Source organism: Ammospiza nelsoni, chromosome 6 (genome assembly GCF_027579445.1).
Source record: "Ammospiza nelsoni isolate bAmmNel1 chromosome 6, bAmmNel1.pri, whole genome shotgun sequence".
NCBI lineage: Eukaryota > Metazoa > Chordata > Aves > Passeriformes > Passerellidae > Ammospiza > Ammospiza nelsoni.
Window position 1 is genome coordinate 48802149 of NC_080638.1, and position 22232 is coordinate 48824380.

The 22232-nt window shown below is 42.9% G+C and overlaps 1 protein-coding gene across 1 annotated transcript in view; it reads left to right on the forward strand.

Moving 5' to 3' along the window:
• Window positions 1–22232, forward strand: part of LOC132074867 (ras and Rab interactor 3-like) — a 153062-nt gene that overhangs the window by 123901 nt on the left and 6929 nt on the right. The window contains exons 22-25 of the mRNA XM_059474905.1: window positions 3529–3601; window positions 6980–7071; window positions 9624–11099; window positions 13507–13815. Coding sequence (XP_059330888.1) covers window positions 3529–3601; window positions 6980–7071; window positions 9624–11099; window positions 13507–13815 — 1950 coding nt within the window. The remainder of the gene's footprint in view (window positions 1–3528; window positions 3602–6979; window positions 7072–9623; window positions 11100–13506; window positions 13816–22232) is intronic.

Genomic DNA, 22232 nt, shown 5'->3' on the forward strand with positions numbered 1-22232 from the left:
TCAGGGACAGTGTGACTCAAAGACATCTGCATCTGGATGGAGAAGTGATGGGGAGAGCCAAAGAGTAAAGGGAACATGAATTCAGATTGGAGTCAGTGCCTAAAGATGATTATTCTTCAGACCATGCTGGTGTTTGGAAGAGGAAGATGGGACAATCATAAATATGTATAACAGTGCATAACCTGGCCATGTTCTGCTCATTTACTGAGTTGCCAAAGGACACAAAAACAGAGTATAGTCCCCAAGGAACCATTAATTCATGTTGGTATTGCTTCTGTCACCCATAAGAAAAATTCAATTAATTCTTATCTCTTTGTTTCAGACTACTCAAAATTGCCCACCAATCTACACATTTCCCCTTTTATTTCCTGAAGGTGACATTTTTTCAATGGGCTTCTAAATATCAGGTAAAACTCGATATGCTGTGGCAATATGTTTGGCTCACAGAACCCATCCTATTTTTTTCTTGCTTTTGATCATATCCTTGACATTCAGGCACTGTTATGGTGAGATGTAGATATTTCCTTGCTCTTAAGGTGCCTTGGATCTAGTTTTACAAGCCCCAGAAAGGTGAATTTTTTCTCTGCACTTTTCATCAGGATTACAGCAGTGTGGCAGATGTCTGCTTGTAGATTCTGCTAAAGTCATGAGTTCCTATAAATGGCAGCATCACGATCCCTCCCTGAGCAGCAGTTCTCATGTCAGTGAAATATCCCCAGCTACCCACAACACACCCACAGCCAGAGAAAATCACCTCTTCCTGATTGTCTTCTCAGAGCAGAGAGCCTTGAAGGCAGCAGTGGCTCTGGGGGGCAGAAATATTGTCCCCAACAGTCAGCAAAGCACTTTTAGCTGTTCAAGATTGCTATTTTCTGCATCTTTCCAAGAATCAGAAGCGTGCAGCAGGATGCACATAATGATCTCCACAGGTGAATGGCAACCATTCCCACAAGACAGGTTCCTGTATCAAACCCATCATCTGCCATCCAAAAGAAAAGTTCTGCTTATCAGTGACGTCTGCTGGTGTCAGCAGGTGTCTAGAAAAAAAACAGGTGAAGAGAAAAGTGTTACATTTTCTCCCAAGGAAGATGCTCCCCTCAGGAGCTTGCAAGGCAGAATTTCCCCATGGGCGCTGTGCTGGGAGCAGATCCAAGTAGCCATGGCAACCCTGTGCAGGCTGCTTGACACGGCCACTGCTCAGAATAAATTCTGGGCCGAGCATTGGTCCTCATGGCGCTGGTACCTCGAGTAATGACACATCTAAAGCACTATTCTTACTATTCTTCCATCTGTTCTTACTTGTTTGCAGGCTGCCCAAAAATGTCCCAGGAGAGCTGTGGGTCTCTGTATGATGAATTCCAGCCTGCTGAGAAATATGCTTGGTTTTGTTACCTTCTGTGACCTCCCAGAGCAGGGACAGTCCTATTTATATATATCACCTGCTGAAAACTTCTGTCCTTGAGCTTCAGCAGCTTTTTGTACCTAGTCTTCTTTAGCAGTATAATTCCTGGTGATTTGTGGTGTTTTATGCGATTTAACTGTAAATGTGAGGAGAAGCAGCTATGCAGTGGCAAGGCACTTATATGTGGAAACTCCTGACACAGAGGCACTCAGACTAGTATATTTCTTTGCCTGACATTCAAGCTCCCTGGTGGCAGAGCTTCCTGGCACAGAAACAATCCATAGTCCCAATCCAAGCAATTTGCTCATATATGTGAGCATGTACAGGTGCAGCCTGGTCTGTTATGGATACCTGCAACTCAGAATGCCAAAGTGAGCATGTAGTTCTTGACAGAAAAAAAAAAAAAAACCTCCCTTAAAACCATCATCTGTACAAAGGGCTTTATTTAATAGCTGGATATTCAAGCAAATTCAGACTCTTGGGTTTTGGTTCATTTTCCAGAGTAGGACTGGGTTTTGTCTTTATTTTTGTTTCCTGTGTCAGAACTGCAAAGCAGATGGGTTTCAAACTACAGAAATTATTAATGGTAGATGTTTAATGAAAATCCCTGACTGAAATATGATTCTTACTATGGAAAAAGAAAAAACTTGCCAAGCATGATTTTTCCAGTTGTGAGAGAAGAGTAAGGGAAAGGGATTGTTTTTCTTGAAGTACATTTTAAATTACACATTGCAGTCTGGTATGGGTGCAGACACTGAGGTTAAACTGTTCCTGCTGATCCAACATAAGCTGATGCTAGGAATGACTGTTGAGAATTACATGGTCTTTGTCTCTATAAAAAATGCCTACATTGGAGTAGTCAGCCCAAAATAACAACCTGCTGGGCCTGGGCTAGAACAAAGGGAGAAGTAAAAGGAGGAAATACCTGGTTTGGGGAAGGAGATATGAACCTGAACAAGAGACAATCTTGAGCATTTCCTTGCAGGGGGATTGTCTGCTGGCTGGAAAACAAGGGGCAGGGCACAGAGGAGGGGGAGAGGAGACCAGGGGGATGTGTCCTTACTGCAGGTGCTGGAGGCCCTTCTTTGCAGGAGACCAAGCCCCAGGCAGGGCAGGGGCTCACAGGGCTGTGAGTCACGGCTGGCTGAGGAAGCTGAGTCACAACAGCTGAGCTTTGAGTCCCCAGCTCTGACCTGTGGCCTGGAACAGTGTGAAGGAAGATGCACAGTGCCTGTGGGCAGTGCCATGGGGGTGGGAGCTGGTGCTGCTCCCCAGGGACTCCTGGCAGGTGCCTGGGGCAGCTCTGGAGTGCAGCTTTGAGATGGTTCTTTCCCACCAGTAACTGGGCATGCCTGAGAATCCACTGCTGATTTCCTCACCCTCATCTTTCTGCCTCAGGTTATCAGTCAGTGAAACTTTCTCCACTGGTCAGTGAGTTTTCTCCAGTTTAAAAGCCAAAAGCTCTGTAGTAACGTGAGATTTGGGCTACACAATGCCCAAATGCATGTCTTTATAAAGAAGGTCATCTTAAAGAAATCTGCAATATGGTGGATTGTATTTTGCCACTTAAAGGGGAGTGCAGTCACTGAATAACACCATGGGAGGGAGAAGACGGAAGAGATACAAATAAGCTGTGCTCACACTGCCTGTGTGACCAGGTCAGAGCCCACACACACAGTAATGAAAGAGTCATTTCTATTTTTTGTTTCTTCAAAGCACTTTGTCCATCCAGACCAAACCAGATTCCAGCATGGAGAGTCACAAGGTCAGCCCTGTATGTATTGCAGATATGCACATCCTTGGAGACAAATGGGCTTGTAAGGATCCCTTTGGAAGTGAGCTGGGAGGTTTCTTTCTTCCCATTGTTTCTGTTAGTGTCAAACACTTGGATATTTTGAGCTAACTTTTCAGAAAGCCAAGCTGAGATGTTTCTTCTCTAGTGTCTCCCTGAAGAATCATGCTGCATTTGGCCACCTGAAGCCAGTTCTTTATGCTTCATCATATTAGTCCATGCGATTACTGGACTGTCACAGAACACAAGATGTGCCAGCCAAACCTACCCGGTATTTTTTTATCATATAGCTCAAAGAAATCAGCTGCTGACTGTCTTTTCTGTTTTTCACCAGTCCTGTACCTGGAAGGATCAGTCCTTGTATTTGAGGATGTTTTCAAATTGGTTGCCTTCTACTGTGTCAGCAGGTGAGTTCATTCATTGCTTCCATGGCACGGTCATTCTGCCCTCCCCTCTGGTCTGCCCTTCAGTTCCCAGTCCCAGCACAGACCCCAGTTTCCTCTGCTGCCCTCCAGCCTGCCAGACCAGAAGGTGTTTCAGATGTTTGTATCTACAATGGGACCAGCTCACCCACAAGCACAGCTGTCCCTGCAGCTGGAAGCTTTATCCACTGTTCCACAAAGAACTGCTGCTTCCACAAAGGCTGCTTCCACAAAGAACAGAGGCACAGAACTGAGTCTGGGAGGGCAGGGAGGAAGGGCTCTGAGTTTACTATTTCTTTAAAGCTTTAAGCACACACACACACACACACACACACACACACACACACACACACATTTGAAATGAAAACAAAGTATTTTTTTGCTCAGCAGAGAAATACCAAGAATAATGGGTACAGATGTGGAAAATACCTGTAATGTCATTTTCACTAGTGCAAGGTTTGATCACCAGCTGATGATGTCTGCAGCCTTCTCTAATCTGTGTCCTGGTGCTTAGCACACTGCAGCAATACCTCCACCTGCCTACCCTGTCCCTGCAGCAGCAGGCCTGGCTGTGAGCTGGTTGTAGACTTTTGATTTCCCCTATATAAACTTACATGACTCTTAAAGCAGTTATTTCCTTTAAAGAGGAGAAAGCAGATCCAGGACATGCTTACAAGGCACTCACATCAGTCACACAGTAGGAATGGTCTGTCTGGGGTAGCATACAGTGTGCTGCAGCTTATCCAGCCAGTCCCCCACTGCTCTGAGGGTTGTTCCTGCAGCCAGATGAATTCACCACTACTGAGCCACAACTCCCACCTGCACACAAGAAACCATGCTCCACCTCACCCTCATCAGCTAATAGACATCTAGCCATCTAGATGTGTATAGACCCTATAGAATGGACATAAGTTAACCCTTGGACCCTTATAAAGATTTCTTTCTCACTAAAGCAAAGGACAGCCCAAATGCGAAATAGAATTGGGCATTTATAGTAAGTAGCTGGTGACAGAGAAAATATGTTCACTTCTGCTTTCCTGCAAAAAGTATCATGGCTTGAGAAAGAGGAAAGAAAAGAAAGAAAAAGAAAAAGAAAAAGATGAAAAAGAAAAAGAAAAAGAAAAAGAAAAAGAAAAAGAAAAAGAAAAAGAAAGAAAGAAAGAAAGAAAGAAAGAAAGAAAGAAAGAAAGAAAGAAAGAAAGAAAGAAAGAAAGAAAGAAAGAAAGAAAGAAAGAAAGAAAAGTTCCTCTATTTGATGCCTTATATTTTAGCTTTTATATTTTTCAGATTCTGTACTGCAGTAGTGTGTAGTTCTGTGCTTCATATTAAGGCATGGTAAGCTCACTTCACAGAGTAGCTAGACAAAACAATTCCTTTCCTACCTTGGAACCAAGGACAACTGACCCAAATTTCAGGCCCAAGAGCATAAACAATGTGGACTGAAGACAGAAAAACAAGAGGGATGGGACTTCATAACCTAAAGCTGTAACTGGACAATTAACTCCAATATGCTAATGGACCAAAACTTTTAAAAGTGAGAGATCCCGTGACCATGTCCATTTTGTGACCATTTTGGGTTCATCTCGGGTGTAGCCCTGGCTGGGATTTTGTACTGCCCAAGCTGTATCCATTGAGGCCTTTTAATAAATCCCCACTTTAACTCTGTCTAGCCTCTGTTCTAGGTCAGCCTTCACAAGGCATCAGTTCAGCTCCTGTTAGAGATGTTATTTCTGAGTGTCAAATACATATTCAGATGGTACATGTGATTTTCCAGGCTACTGTCAAAAGACAAGCTAAAAAGGGAATAATTTTCTGAGAGAAGCAGGTAATAAAAAGACACTGACCTACCATTTGCTGGCAGCTCATAGGAGCTCTCTGTGATGGTAAACGTAGAGTCCTGACAACAGGGATGTAGTAAATTGTCTATGCATACCTGGGAACAGCTTTTCAGGGCTGACAGGCTCTTCTCAAAAAAAACTTTGGCCTGCAAACATTACCTGCCTGTAGGTAACAGATGTCTTGGTGGCTGGTCTGCAAGCTGCTGCCCCATTAATAAAACCACATTTTTTTCTGTTAGGGCAGTGTCCTAATATTTCCTGATCTTAATAAGTCTTTTTTTAAAAAAAGAAAATTAATGGAAATTTCCTGCATATAAAATAACAAAGAAAGCAGAACATAGACCCTCTTCCTCTTCATCTTCTAAACCTCATTTCTGCCATGAAAAAATAATAAGCCAGGGATCTCATCAGTTTATGTGAGTGTGACAACAGAGTGCTCAGCAGTGCACAGAGAAGCCACGGGGAACACAAAACATCAGTAAGGTATGCATCTGTTAAAAAGGTCAGAAATGGGCCCCCTGCATTCATCTGTCAGCAGATAGGTCTGAGTCGTGTGCTTTTTTGGGGGTGCATTTGTTTAGCAGAGACCTCCTACTCACAAGGCCAGTTTTTTCTATAACAATTCCTTGCACCATGAAGAACATTTTGTAAAACTGCATGTGTAAGATGATCCTGCACCATTCCTTGCTATCATTTAGGGACTGGCTTTTCTAGTCCTTGTTGGATGGGAATTGAGGCAAGAACAGGGTTAGCAAATTGTCACTGGGCAAGAGGCAAACCTGAACAGTTCACTGGCAGACCAAGGGCTCTGTTAAATTGCTTGAGACTTAGGGTGTGTTTCAGTGAAACCTGGCCAACATCCTCTGAGAAACTCTATTTTCAGTAGAAGGACAGCATCTTTCCAGAAATCAAGTACTCAGAAGTCTGAGAGTAGAGTTAGAGAAGGATATGTGTTTTCTCAGTGTCATGCAGCACTTCCTCCCTGTCTGTCCCCTCACCCAGGGGTTACCCTTTCCCAGCTGGGGCTTTCCTTTCCCAGTCCCTCTGTGCCTTGCTATGTGCCCATGCCTTGCACTTAGAGAGATTCTTAAAAGAGGAAGCAGAGTAGTGAGAGGGGGGTAAACAGAAAGAGAAAGAGAAAGGACTTCAAGTCCTTTCCACAAGAAAAAGATTGGTTTTTCTAATAAAAATAATTATAATTTGCAGCACCTCACTTTTAATGGGAAGATATTTCAACCCTTGTGGCCTTTCCTGAGGTGAGAGGCATTCCTGCTCTTTTCAGAGGACAGAGCCAAGCCACAGTGATTAAGTCAGTGCTATGGCATGAAGCATCCCCACAGAAGCTGGTGATTTTTAGTGAAATCAGAGCAGCCCAGTCTGGCACAATGTCCATAATTCCTTACCAGGCACAGAACACAGCTGAAATTGTGAGTCAATCCAGTCAATAAACCAAGTGAAGCCTCGAGTTCCTAACAATTGTGGGGTTTGTCTTTTTGCTGTTTTTTCATTGTGTTTGTTTTTACAGGGATTTGCTGCCCTTTACCCTGAAGCTTCCACAAGCAATATTAGAAGCCAGTAGCTTTCAAGACCTTGAAATTATCTCTAGTCTGGGGATAGGTAAGTCCCTCAAAGCAGTCAGATTTTCACTTGGACTTTTGAGAACAGTAGTGCCTTACAGAGCCTTAATGCAACTGGAAGGCTGATGAACTATTGTCTTCAGAATAGCTAAAGGGGTCTGAATGCAAGAGGAAGATGTTTATCATCTTTATGTTCATAGCAGAACGCTGACAAAAAGGGCACTTTCCCCTTTGGCCATAAACCTCCACCTGGATCTCTGTCCAGGGTTGGTCCCTACAGTCTGGGCAAGCTGAAGTGCAGCACAGCCTCAGGGGGTACCTCTGCACTTTGGAAGTGGCTCATATCTGAGCTATATGGAAAACACCTTTGCAGCTTCTCCTTCTGATGTGTGGGGGCAATGCTGATGAAAGTGTGATATTTTTGAGTTTTGATATTTCTGCTTGCTCCTGCAGGATTTCGAGTTGGTAGAGAAATTTGTATCGTCCCAACATGTTCTCTCACCTCACACAAATCACATGCAAAAGGAACATTATTTTTAGTGACAGCATCAAACAAGAAAACTTTAGATGAGATGTATAAAGTCACAGATAGGAAAAGCAATTCTGTTAACTAAAGGAGCTCTCCTTTCTATTCCTCTTCATTTAACACACTCCACTTGAGACAGCTACTTCAGTAAGCCACTTTCACACTCCTTGGTTTTTCAGTTTTCCTTCAGGTGTTGAAAACAGCCAAACAACGGAGAAAATGGAAGAGTTAGCTCATTTAGAGATATTTATTAGAGCACTCTCACTATTTTTGGGTTTTCTTCCTCCCAGAAGGGATGGGAAAACCCCACTGGTTTCAGTTCAGCTTTGTTGAATATCACAAATAGATTTGCCTCTAACATTTTCAGCATCCTCTATTTTGAGTATGTTCCAGTTTGTCAAAACATCCTTTTATGTACATGTCCAGCCAGCACTTATTGCTGATAAAGAGGTACTTTACAAGTTGAGATAACAAGTTGCACTTGTTATCTTAAACTTAATTTTTTATAATAAGTCCAAAAATTTGGATTAAAATGCAGGAAGTGTATCATGAATCTGCAACCTTCAGTCTAATTTCAGCCAGCAGAGGCTATCTTGATTCAGGCAACAGTTTCCAGCAACTTCTGAAAGAAGAGATTAGTTAAAGCACAAGCACCAAAGCAATATTTGTTGTAGTCTTTTTCCTTTTCTCCTGTACTGGTGGTCATAAAAGTAGTGAGGCTTGGAAATTTATTTGTTATGGTGTATTTCATACCAGTCAAGTTTCTGACAAGAGAAGAAAACCTGCTGTTGTGTGCAGTCTTCCTGGGAAATGATGCTGGCTTCCTGAAGTGCCATGCTGTCTTAGCGGAGTCAGACAGGCTCAGCTACTGACAGATGCTGTTTATTGCTTCCTGGAACAAAATTTTGAGGATACAAATGGGAACACAAGCTATTAAGTGCTGCCCAAAGTGGCACTTCCGAAGGAAACAAAGCATTGTCTGAAATTCTCATGTGTTGCTCTGTATTTATTTCAAAGTACTATGTGTTTCAAGGGAATAGAGGTAAGATGTTTATCTGCAAGCTGAGGTGTTCCACAAAGGATCTGGCTGTTCTGTATGTTGTCATAGAGAACATACTGCAGCCCCTCTAGTCCTGACCTCAGTGGTACAGAAGTTCTTTTAGGAGGAGAATTAGCATAATTGCACTGCACAAAGAGCACATACCATCACAGACATGCCAAAGACTCCAAGAACTGCTTAATTATCCTTCCCAGAGTGCAAGATAAGGGAAGATCCAGGAAAGCAATAGGAGATGATCAAACAGCCTTGTCTGCAGTGTGAGACAGTGTGGCTGTGCTGGGAAATGCCTGCTCTGAAAGCAGCTGTGTTACTTGGTAGAGCCACAGGATCTGTTCCTTCCAGCCTGAGTGGAGCTTTGCATTTTCATCACAGTGCCTTAACCTGACCACTACTGTGAAAAATTACCAACTTCCCCTCTGTGGATTGGTTTACTCACCATTTCCTCAGCCCATGAGACTTCACAGCATTATATTCTGACTTAAAACAACTTCCTCTGTCCTGCATTTGCTGATACTGAGTGCAGCTGGAGAGCCTAAGGAAAATGGTTCCCCAGGCAGTACCAGTTGTGAGCAAGAGGCAGACACAGCTTGCCTGGGCTCTTCACATCCTCTCCTTGGGTATCCACAGCTATTTGCATTTGGAAGACAGTCATCACTGAACAAGCATAGATCCCTTCTCACAGTCATTTGTATTTGTTACTTGTACCTTCTTGCTCGTACTGAAAATGCTGAACAGCATTAACAACTTTCACTAGTAAGTGTCCTAAAATTGACAGGGGAGAGAATTCTGATGAAGCTCCTGAGCTTATCCCCTGGCTTGAAGAATTATATATGCATAAAACAGTTTTGTTCTTTCTTCACACTGTTTCGTGCAGAGGTTTGAAAGTTCAACATTTAAATTTGTGTACCATTTCTGTTAAAAATAAGTATATTTTCTACATATCATTAGCAGCTAAAATTCTCTGAGATTTTTAAAAAATTTTTCTTTTTTTTTTTTTTTGTGACAGATTTCTGGGATTCCTACTTAAACCACAGGAGACAGGACTTATCCCACCCTGCAAAAGACTCTGCTTTCAGCACTGCCCAGGCAGACAGTTTAAGAACTACCCAGTGTTCTGCAAGTAGCACAAACCACTGCTCATGTGAAATTGAGCTGTCAATAGGAAATGACAGGCTGTGGTTTGTGAATCCTATTTTTATAGAAGAGTACAGTAATCCTTGTCCTCCAGATGTGTCTTCTCCTAAAGGCCACTCTGGGAGCACTGAGCCCCCTGCCACCATGCTTACTGAAAAGAGGTCTCCTCGACGTCCTCCGCCCCCTCCACCCTCTCATGGGCTCGTTCAGAAACCTTCCCTGAAGCTCCCTCAGGACCCCATGACTGCCTGTGAAGAAAACAAGCTACTTATTAAGCCACTAGGAAAGAGTTTCGAGGAAATGCAAACGGAGGGTGGTGACGATAAAGAAGAAAGGAAGCAGAGCTGCTCGGCCAGCGCGCCCTTGGCAGGGAGCCCCAGGAAGGGCTCCCAGCCCTCTGCTCCCCCGCGGCGGCGGCCAAGCGAGAGGACCTCAGAGGAGAGCTCTGTGGGTAACCCTGAAAATTGTGAAACGCTGAAAGGGGAAGGGACAGAAGGAAACCAAGACACAAGTGCAGAGAGCAGAGATAAAACACTGCTGTGCAAAAAGGCTGTAGAGATACCTGGAGAGGTTCCCAAAAAGGCTGTATCACAGTTTCAGGAGACAAAGCCTGAACCTGCAGAGAAGAAGGAGGACATGCCTAAGATACAAGGCAATGCCACTGAGAAAGGAAAGTCACCTCCTGTCCCACCACCGAGAAGAAAGAGAATTTCCCAGGTACCGAGGACCCCCAGCTCCTGCCAGCCGAAGCAAAGAACAGCAGGAGAGCCTGGTGTGGCTGCAGGGCAGGCTGTGTGCAAGGGCAGCCCAGCCACAGGGACGGGTGCTGGCGCTTGCACACACGCCAAGACTGAGCCGGGACACAGCCACAAATCTGTCGGCTCAGCTGAACTGGCAGGGTCACACTTGTCCCTGGAGGACCTGGGAAGCAGCACCGTGGCCCAGGCATCAACATCTGAGCCAGACTCCTACTCCACCAGCAGCACAGAGGATGACCTGGAGATGCTGAGTGGTTCATCTGGTAAAAAGACACGCTCGGTGATCTTGGCCAAGGCCAAAAACAGGCTGTCCTTGGTGAACCTGTCCAACGTCTTCACAGTCTTTTTGTCTAGCGACAGGAAGCTGCAGAAGAAGATAGTGGAGCTGGCACAGGACAAGGAGTCCTACTTTGGCAACCTGGTGCGGGACTACAGAGTGTACAGTTTGGAGATGATGGCAAAGCAGAGCTCCAGCACAGAGATGCTACAGGAGATCCGGCTGATGATGACTCAGCTGAAGAGTTACTTAGTGCAGAGCACTGAGCTGAAATCCCTGATAGACCCAGCCTCCTACACAGAGGAACAGTTAGGTAGGTAACTGTGGTTTATTCATCCTTGGGCATGGCTTAGGAAGGTGAGGAGGGAGAAAGAATTATGCAGACACAGGCTCTGCTTTACAGAATTATAAACCATCCCCTGAAACTTAAGCAGCATAAATTGAAGTCTGCTCTGTGGTTGCCAGCACTTGGAGGAACAGCTCGAAAACCTGGAGACCAATGAGGGGGAAAATCCCTTTATGAATGTTTTAAGGGCAAGAGTTTAAGCAAAAGACATGTGTGTATGAGAGACCTACATGTGTGTGTGTATATATATTATATGTGTGTGTGTGTGTGTGTGTGTGTACACAGAGCTGAATTCACTGGAAACACAAGGCAAACTTTCTCCTTCACAGCTGCATTCCCATGGCCTTCCACATCCACTGCTTTGCTAATAGGGTGGAGAACTCCCTGCATGTGGCATACACTATTGTCTCACAGGGAGGGACAAGACTAGGATGATTTTGAGTAGCAGGTTGGAGGAATCACTTGATTCCACTTTGTGCTTCTCAGAGCTCAGAGGTACAGAAGAAATGTCTGTTGCAGCTCCAAAATGAAGTGTTCACCTCTTTGCCATAGGTATAATTTGCCTTTGGGGAGGAAAAAATATTATTTTTAACTGCTTACAGGTGTTTCATTGCTTCTCATTCATATCCTGTGAGGGAATAATGGGCTACTTCTCTCCTTGCTAAGGATTGTACTGGTCTGTTTATTGTACATCCATGAGGGAATATAAAAAGAGCTGTAGGACTTTTCATCCCAGTGAAAGCTGTACAGCCAGAAAAAGTGTGCATGCATGTGCACACATGCTCCTTTGAAAGCTTAAAACTGTTTCTTGAGGACCTGAGAAGCAGTGCAGAGCTATTTGTGGATCCTTAAGTTGGATTAAAACAAGCTGGGAGCTGGAAGACCCAGACTATGGAGTGAACCAGAGGAGTGACCAGGGATTCCAGGGGATCCTGCAGCTCCAGTATTAGGTGGGACTCAGCTAAGTGGTGAGCCAGGAGTAAAAGGCTGTCCACTGTCAGTCTCAGCAGGCTCTGCTGATTTCCTTCTCCCCCAGCAAAGGCTTCACATGATCCTGCAGGTCCCCAGCAGAACAGACCTGCAGCCAGGCCCTGCCATAGCACAGAGAGGGAACCTGCAGTTTCACTTCTCATGCATCTTGTGTAACACCTTCAGTCTTTGTCCCAATAACCTCCTTTTTCAAGGTGGGGGGTGTGGGGGCAGCACAGAGAAGTCTGTCTTGAATCTTGATTAGTGAAAGTGGAAAGGGGGAGGAAAGAAGTGTCCTTGTTCTGCTTGGTAGAGCTGTTTGTGTGCAAGTATCCCACCACCTTCCCACAGACATGCCTGGTTTTGACCCTGTGTCTAACCCTGTTCACTGGCAGTTCCTGAACAAGGGTGATGTAGCCCAGTCAACCTTGACAGGGCTGTCTTCTTCTGTGGAGAACAAGGATTCCCACTGGGGGATTTACCACTTGAATTTGCCCTGCTTCAGGCCTGATAGATTCTCTGGATTCTTTAAAATAATTGCATTTTGAACACATAAATATTACTGCCCTCTGGTTCATTCCTCACTGCCTGAGCAGATGAACTCTTTTGCCAATGACCTTTTTGCCTCAGTGCAACAAGAGAATCTCTTGCAGTCCCTCTAGTTCTGCCTCTGGTTCCTAGGACTCAGACAACAGGTTTCCTCACAGTCTCTTATGCTTCCTTTCATCTTCAGCCAAACATTAAGCAAATTCTCAACCCACTCATATTATTTCCTCCTCCACAGGCCACAGGTGGCATAAGAGGTATCTTATAGGATCACTGATTCAGAGTCCCTTTAGCAGTAACAATGAGGAACTTCTGACCAGATATTAGTTTCTGTCTCTGAGCTGGTGGGTGCAGCTGCTTTGAGGAAAGAAAGGGGTGCTTTGAGGGTGCAATTAATTTCATCCCAAAGTGAATATCTCAAAAAAGTCAGAAGGAGAGGTCAGAAGGGACATGAGATGAATTGCATCTGGGCATCTGTAAGGGCAGGGCTGATAAAAAAATCACAGTTAGGTGAGATTCCTCTTCTTTCCCCAGAGTTGTCTTTCCTGCTGCCTGGCAATGCCATGCTGGTCAGCCAGGAGTCAGGCAGAGAGAGCAGGGACTGCTGGTAGCAGGAGGTCTCCTACAGCTCCAGTGACAGAGACCACACACTGATGTTCATCTCAAGCCCATCTAGGACTTCTGGATAGTGTTGGTAATGAAATGCTTACTTTCTGGGATGTGATTTCTGTTCCCTTCTCACAGCTATGTAGTAGTGTTTGAATAACCAATCACATGTTTCCTTAGGACTTTTACTTGCACCTGTGCTACTGAATTGTTTATTTATTATATGCTTTTGTGTTCTCCCTTCTCTGTGCAGAAGTGATTGCTGAGACAGCTTTGTACAAATGTGTCCTGAAACCTTTAAAGGAAGCCATTAATTATTCCTTAAAAGAAATACACAGCAAAGATGGATCTTTACAGCAGCTGAAAGAGAACCAACTTGTGATACAAAACACAACTACTACTGACCTGGGTGTCACAACCAGTGTGCCTGAAACTGCTGTGCTGGAAAAGATCCTTCACAAGTTCACGACCATGCACAAGACCTACTCTCCAGAAAAGAAAATTGCCATCTTGCTGAAGACCTGCAAACTCATCTATGACTCCATGGCTCAGGGAAATCCAGGTACAGGACTCCTGCTGATGGTATCCACCATGGGTCTTTCTCCTTGTATCAAAGGAACAGTACTTATGATACAGCTGGCATGGCAATATTCACATTGGAGGTAGCAGTGGTGGTTGATATGTTTGGTATCAGAAGTCCACAGATTGTGTCCAGATAATAACTGGTGTGTTACCTGGTTAACTTTAAGCTCCGTGACTCCAAAAACTAGTTACCCATAAGTGTGTGTTTTATGGATAATATCCTTTTTGCACAGGTCTTCACACAGCTCTCCAAATATCCTAGGGGCTCGGTCCCGGCTTGCTGCAGAGTAATGGTAAATTCTAGGAATGGGTCTCTGGTAAAAGGCTCTTGATTTGGCCTTTGCAGAGTTTTGCCTAAACTGAGGAGGAGATGTAGAGTGTAGTAGTTTGTTGCTAATTCCTGATGCTCCTGTAAATTCTAAAAGCCACTTCTTCTGTCCAAGTGCTCTGAGTATAAACACAACATGGGCCTCAGGCCAACTACGAATGCAGAAATTAAACCCTTGGCCTGCAGACAGGATGCATCTTTGCAGATAGACCAGCAAGTCCCTTCCTCCAGAAATTTGCCTTGCCAGTTTAAGAGCTTTTTTGTATACTGTGAGCTGATGTCCAGCCATGCCTGAATCTGGAGAGAAGCCAGGTATTAACTTGCAATAACTTGTGGCTGTTTAAGAACTCACAGTCAACAAAAGTGCTTTTAGCTGTTCTGCTTTATTTTGTACTGGCAACAGCCTTGGAGCATTCACACAGGGATTGTTATGTCCCTGCTCAGCCTCACCTCAAGGTGATCTCTTGGATAGTAAGCAGCAAGGTTCAGCTACCAGTCCAGACACATTAACACCAGAGCAAGAAACCACCCCAGAGCTGAGCCTTAGCTACAGGGTGGAAAGGAACTCTCACTGTCTTCAGGTATCATGAGATTTGGACATATGTAGGGGAATTTGCTGTGACTTTGTTAAAACAGTTGTGTGAAGTTTGAGAATAAATTTGGTTTAGATCAAGGACTTGCAAGCTTCACTAAAACCCACATGGTCTCCTTCTGATGCTGGTGTTATGTACACATCACACCTTAGTTAGCTTGGGGCTGGAATTTTTCTGTTGAAGGAAATACTGTTGTGTCACTTTCTGTAACAGAAATGAGGAGACAGGGAAATAATTACAAAACCCCAACATGATTAAAATATTGACATTCATGAAATTAGATGGTTTCAATGTGGTTTGCCATGCTAACCAAAGCAGTGCATTTCAGCCAATTCAGCTGTTTTCTCATCCTGAGTACTACTCAGCAGGGTGTAGGTTGGAAGCTGATTTTACTCCTGGGCATCCAGTTCCCTCTCCCTTGTATCAAGTTCCCTCTCTCTTATGCATGATCAGTGATGTGTGTCAGGGCTTGGCCAGAAGAAAACTGGCCTGGAATTATGGAAATGTACCCCAATGAATTCAGACCTGAAAAGGAAGCTAAGGGGAGAAGAATGCTGTATCTAACTCCTGGAAAACAGCAGAATTGGAGAGTAATTGAGTGAAATGCCCTGTAGACTTAGAAGCAAAATGTGTGAAATCTCTTTCACAGAATGAACTGAACCCATGACACTTTTATTTTCCAGTGGCAAAGACTGGAACCTGAAATATTTCAGCAACCTGAAATATTTTTATGACAGGGAAAAGCATGCTGTGGGGTCCTCAGAGTAGATTTCAGCTGATGGGAAATCTTCTGCTCCCTGCCCATCTCAAGAGCAACAGCACAGGGCCCCTTTTGCTTTTAGCCAGCCATGAGGCAGCACAGTGTTCTTCACACAGGAAGAGCAGAGGCCATGCTCAGCTTCCTGTGCAATAGTTTCTTCTCCTTTTCACTCCTTTTCCTAACTGCTCAATTAGAAAGGTCCCTCCTTTTCCAAGATCAGAGCAGGTGAAACACAAAACAAATCATTCCCAAAATCAGTCTACCTCTGTGAGAAACATTACCTGTTCAATAACATGGAAACTCCTTGTGCTTGACTTAATTTGCAATTTGTCAGGTCAGACCAGGTTTTATTCACTTTAGGCTGGCCACAGGATGAGCTGACCAAAGAATATGGTTTTACTTCTCAAAGCAAAATGCCAACACCACCTAATCAGGCACCTTTTCTTTTCAGACTCATATGAAAAAACAAGTTTTTTAACATTTTGAGACCCATGTACAGCATTCCAGGTTTGGCCAGGATGTCCCAAGAGGTACCAAGTTTCCTTTAAAACTAAGGACGGGCATACTCAGGAACATCTGTACCTGTGGTGGTGTCCATCTTTGCCCTGCTGAAAGAGTCATAAACTGTAAACTCTGCCTTGACTGACTCCATGTATATCAAGACATTTTAAGAAAGGAGGATGTCTTTGGTTTGATTACAATTCATATTACATGACAAAATCTGCCTGATAAATTGGCTGTGGTTGAAATCTCTGATACTTAAGACTAAGAACTGAATGGGTCAGACCCTAAACTGGTTTAAGCTAGCATTTCTTCCTCAAGCTGAAGGCAATCAGCTTATGGAAGTGATTCATCACAAGGAATCAGGAAGGCAGCTTCACAGTCTTAGTCATACACCTTTCTCTCAAGAGTACAGCTCCATGATAGAGTTGAGGCAGGACCAATCTCTGGCTACATCCTGCTGTAGGTGGCCACAGAGGGGCATCATGCCCAGCTTCCCATCACACACATTGTGCAGTCAGTCCATGGATTCCAGATGATTCATCTGGCTGCATATAGGCTTCTGCTTTAGAGCAAGATGACTCAAGGCAAACTCCAGTGAATATATGGATTAATTCATTACTGGCTATCAAAGAAATTAATACTCATATGTACTATGTAGGCAGTGATATTAGTAAGTGAATCCTCATCAAAGGCACAATTATGACAGTATTGAGGTGTCTCACTGAGCTTTTCCAACTTCTATGCAAACTTAAATGACTGAAACATATGCCCCCAAGAATATAACCGACAATCTGAAAATATGTCACCTGCCTGCTAAAAATACCAGAAATGGTTAGTAAAAATAAAATGCATTTTAAAAAATAGAGTTTGGAAACCCACACTCCACAAAATGGCTGGCTTTTTTTTTTTTAGCGCTAGAAAAAGTAAGAGGCAGGAATCATGGAGCTCTTGCATTTGGAAGGCATGCTGCAATATGCACAGGGACAGCTGGGAACATAGCCAATTTATGTAGAAACATAGTAATGTTTTATAGAAAAAAATGTTTATTATGCGTCTTTCAGAAATACCTTTACTCAGGAAAAAGATTAAATGTATATTGTGTGATATGGGTCAAATGAGAATCTCTGCTTTTCATCAAAAACACAAGTGACACCTGTAGAGTGAGAAACAATGTAAATGTGCAATACATGTGGTGCGTACTGAAGGTGGTGTGCCCAGGTCACCCAGCCTTGTGCTGCCTGGGAGCTGCCACTGTGGAAGAGAACTGATGGAAAAACAAAGCGGCAATAGGCATTGGCTTATGGAGACAGTCTGTGAGACAAACAGGCCAAACCTGGTCAGTCAGTGAGTGAGGAAGATCAGGGATGGAAAAGCTCTAAGTTTAGGCTGGAAGTTTGAAACATGGGCAAACTGCTTTCAAAGGAGTTTGAAGAAGAATGGAGGTACAATTTGCTTACTGCAACATTTCTAACTTGCGAACTATCTAAGATTATGAAGCTTCATTTTTGGACTATCTTTGAACTGCACAGGCAGCTGGACCATATAGTTCAAAACTATAGTTTGTACTAGTCATGGAATTGGCTAGGTGACCAAAACATCTGATTTAATAATTTCTATTGCAGAGTTTTACAAGGATAATGTGCATAGTCTGCTTTTGGAAAAAGAGGATCGATAGGACATATATTCCGTTGGAATGTTTCTCTTCCTTAGCTTTTAGAATGAAGTTTGTCACCCCTACAGAACTCAGCAGCCAGATATTAGCTGCCCTGATGTACTCCTTAAAGGCTCTGCAGCTGGCAAAAGCAGAGCTGTGTCTTTAGTGGGATAGCTGAGCTTGTAGAAAGGAAACTGGACTCCAATACTTCAGCAGCCAGTGAAGAGCCCGTGCTAGAAGCTCCTAAAGCTGTCAGAGCAATCCCATTACACTGCTTATTATCATATCTCACTTCTGAGAAGGAAAATAAAACTATACATAACAGGTTTACTTTGATATCTTTCAAAAGAGGATATTAGTATTTAAGTTACTTTTAACAAAGAGTGATGGACTAGAGATTTTGAGGGTTCTGCCATCTAGCAAAATTTCTACAAAGAGCCAGTTCAAATTTTTCATGGGGACCGAATTCCTCTGATCTCTAAACCACACATTTTTGAAGTAAATTCATGCTGTCTACATCTATTAACTCACTTAATTCACTATATCACAAATTAAACCTTGCTGAAAGTAGTATAGGATAGACAAGAGACAGCAAATGCTAGTGTGTGGAAGGAAAGTCACAATCTTTTCTTATGATCTTGAACAAATCCCAGTTAGCCTTCCTGCACCTCAGGTTTCCCAGCTTCAAACTGAGGCTAAAATTCATATTTTGTGGAGATCTGCTTCTAGACATCAAGCTAGTGTTTGTAAAATATTAGAGAAAGGTGCAGGGCATCATCCCTATCTGCTGGTTTTTAGAATATACACAGAGAGAAAAGAAATACATGAATGTGTTAAAATAGACTGTAATTTCTTTATGGAGGCTTGGGCAGAATTCCAGTGGCTTTAAATCATGTATTTAATTAATACTCATCTATTCAAGTGCTGCATCCCAGCCAGGAGCTGACGTTGTACTTGCTTTGCTATAAACATAATAGGATGAGTTTGTGGCAGAAGAGAAGGCTTATTTTAAGCTTCTTAGAGATATTTATGAAATAAATGTTTCCTGACCCTGCAGGGAAGAAGGGGAAATGAAGCAAGCAAGTCGTATCTGGAGTAGGACAGCACCACCTTGAATAGGCAAGTTCAGTCTCACTGTCACTGAGAGCAGTGGCAGGGTTAGAGCAAGATTTAACTCTGTTAGCTGCAAAAATTCCCCTCTGTGAGAGACCACAGGTGGAGCAAGCCATACAGGTCTAGGAATTTGGCTCAGGCCCAGCTTGAAAGTAGAGCTGAGGAGGCAGCAGCCTGCAGAGAATACCTCTGCTGCAGCTCCCAGATGGACACTTGTTAGTGCACAGGAACCATGGGGGTTATACAGTGCTGAAACAACCTCTCAGGTGTCTTGGTCCATAGGCATTATTTCATCTGTCTTTGTAGACCCCTGTTTCTGGGCATATTTGAGTTGCTGACAGCACCTATTTTCCCCATGGATGGACTGAGATATGGAGCACCTCAGGGCCATGCTTGGACTGATGGCTGTACATGTCAAAGCTAGTCCCTGTACCTGGAGGGGCCAGAAGAACAGGGGACAGTCAGAGCCCTGCCCTCTCAGGCACTTCTCCTTGGCTCCAGGAGCACTCAGGGGAGAGATGCTATTGAGATGCCTACAAGGTGCAATATACTGTGCCTGGCCTGCCCTTGGGCACACTGGAGGCTTGTGGCAACACAAAAAAAACACAGAATGGAGTCAGAGCTAGATCATTGGTGATTAGTTTTCTTTTCCCTTGTTGACACATTCTGCTCCTGCTGACTTCAGCTTTTGCTATGGATGTGGGTATTTAAAATTGGGTGACATATAGCCATAGGTGGATTAACGTGGTGTCTAGTAATTCACACAGGTTGTGAGCATACAGGACACGGAACGTGTTCTTTCCATTATTTCAGTCAGACCTGAGTCATCCCTGCTCATCATTATTAATCTGTAGATCAGATTTTCATATTTAAGGCATATAAACAGCTGGGAGTCCAATAATATTTCTATGAAGTCCTAAAGTTGAGAAGAGTTTATAGCAAGGACTGGAGGGCGGAGCAGCTAAATCAGCTTATAGAAATGAGATAAACAGCATGAAAAAGAATTGTCTCTATACATGATTGTACTTACAACCACTTCTCAGACAACAAAAAAGAAACAGAGAGATTCTGTAGGCATTCTTGAGAATTTTCCTCTAATTTTCACTTCTGTAGACACCAGAAGTTGGTCAATGGGGATATGGAATTGTTTAGGTCCAAGCGATTGTTTCCATTCTGCATTAGTTGGTCAGTCTGTTCTCTGTTCATGATCTGCTTTGGTGACATATAAAAAGCCAGCAACTGAGCTACCAACCAACCAAGCAACAAACAAACAACCCAGAGGTTTTTTTCCCAGTGAATTTTTTCCAGGAATTGATATTGTGAAGCAGCAACTTTATTTGATGCCCTTGTCATATATGACATGAATTAGTCATGAAAGAGAAGTAGTAGGGAAATTCTGCTATTGGTGTTGCACTAGAAATCCTTTGGCCTTAAGGAAACTAGAATTGTTCTATCCATGCCACTGATCTATAACTACTAGAGCACAAATAAGAAGTTTTTAATGAAGGGAAAAATGAGCCTAACAAGTCTTTGGTATTTTGTATTCCTTTATGCTAGTCTGAATTAGAACTAACTCTGTTGGCCTCTGGTGTACTTGGAGCAAAAAGAAAATAGGGATTTTTGCTGAGATTTTCTGTTACATTTTCATGTCTGTTTTGTCATATTTCTTTTTTTTATTATTATTTTTTTTCCCCTGGAAAATATTAAACAGCTGTAACACTAAGCTGCTTGCATTAAGGTAATGTATATGACAGTAATGAATTAGACCCTTCACAGAGCTAAAGCTTTCACAGAGACATAAGCCAAGGGAACAACAGACAAAAAATGTCCATACAGATTTTAATGGAACAATGAAGTCCATTTATAGTTTAATTGAAGACCTAAGGCTGTGTCTTTTAACTAAAGGCAGCCCTAACAAAGCAATCAGAATTGAAAGTGTTAATCCAGCTTTAATTAAATAAATAGTCTGTTATGGCATGAGTGGGCTCTGTTAGAAACAGACTGAATTACTGCCCTGATGATCTCTCATTCTCTAACTCTTTGTTTTAAATGGATCAACTCTCTGTTCACTAGATGTATTACTGGGTTTATTTCAAAGCCACACTTTTTTTTTTTTAAATCAGGGACTAAGCTCATGTTTATTTGAGGCTTCAGAAGAATATCTTTCTTTGCCAGTGGAGAATCTGCGTCAGCTATGAATGACAAAAAAAGAAATCTGACTCATGGCAAATATTTGAAACAAGTCAGTGGGAACATTTGAGAAATAGGAATGTATGCCCTACCATGGAAGAGCATGTGTGCTATGGGCCAAAAATGGCTAGAGCATAATTTCACCAAAACTACATCAAGGGTAGCTTTGATTCCTTGAGCTGAGACAAGCAGTTCTCAATTGAGACACACTTAGTCCATAAACCAACATATCCAAGTGCACAGGGGAGAAAAAACTCCCCACAGTCTGGGGAAAGACATTCAGAATGAAAGCAGAGTAGGTTAAGAGGAGTGGTCAACTCTGAAGGTTGATCTGGTAAAAAACTTGCTATTGTGGGTTTTCCATGATGATTTTATGACATGTTGGTTGAAAGTGAAAGTATCTTTCAAATGAAAAAAATTATCCTTGTGTGCTTTGTGGTTTATGCAAGGAAGCTTCAGTTTGGATACTATCTTAAGTAGTAATTATTTATAATTGTGACTTAACATGCTTTTTTTTTGTTCTTAGGGACCCCAAAGAGCTCTTATAGACTGTCTGTTAGATCACTTTGTTAACTTAGTTGATATGAATGTTTTAAGCACAAGAAATATTGAGCATCTGCTGTACAACAATTTCAAAAACTAGGTTAAAGTCCAATGTAAAAATCTTTCTGTTTTCCTAGCTAGACAGCATAGTTAGAAAGATGATTCCTCTTGGATCAGCTCTTGGGCAACTGTTTTAATTAGGATCATGTTGTGTGATGTCTTGCCTTCTGAAGGGATATAAACATGGAATTCCCCAGTCCTAAAACCACTGTCTCAAATTCTATTTTCTGTTTTTTGGTATCACACATAGAGTAAGTCTACAAGAATAAATACCCCTAATGCATGTAGACAACTTCCCTACTAATATTGCCAACCTGAACTGCAGTCTTGATGTCAGTATCAAATCAGAGGGACAAGCTGGAAGCCTTTGCACTCTTCAAAAATTGCCAATTGTTTGTCATCAATGAAGTGAAGTTTATATTTCTCCAGTTAATTTTCAACATCCTATTTTGGGCTCGAAACAAGTTAACTTACTTTTTAAGTGACCTAAATTTCTGTTTTCAGCATTTTTGCGGGTGCTTTTGAGCTGTAACTCTTCAGGTAATGTAGGCTGAAGTCTGCAAAGGACTCAGTGTGTGAGAATCTGACACTGTTGTGTGGGACCATGATTTTTTGGTGTTATTGGGACCATGCTGTGTTTCTCTTTGCTCAG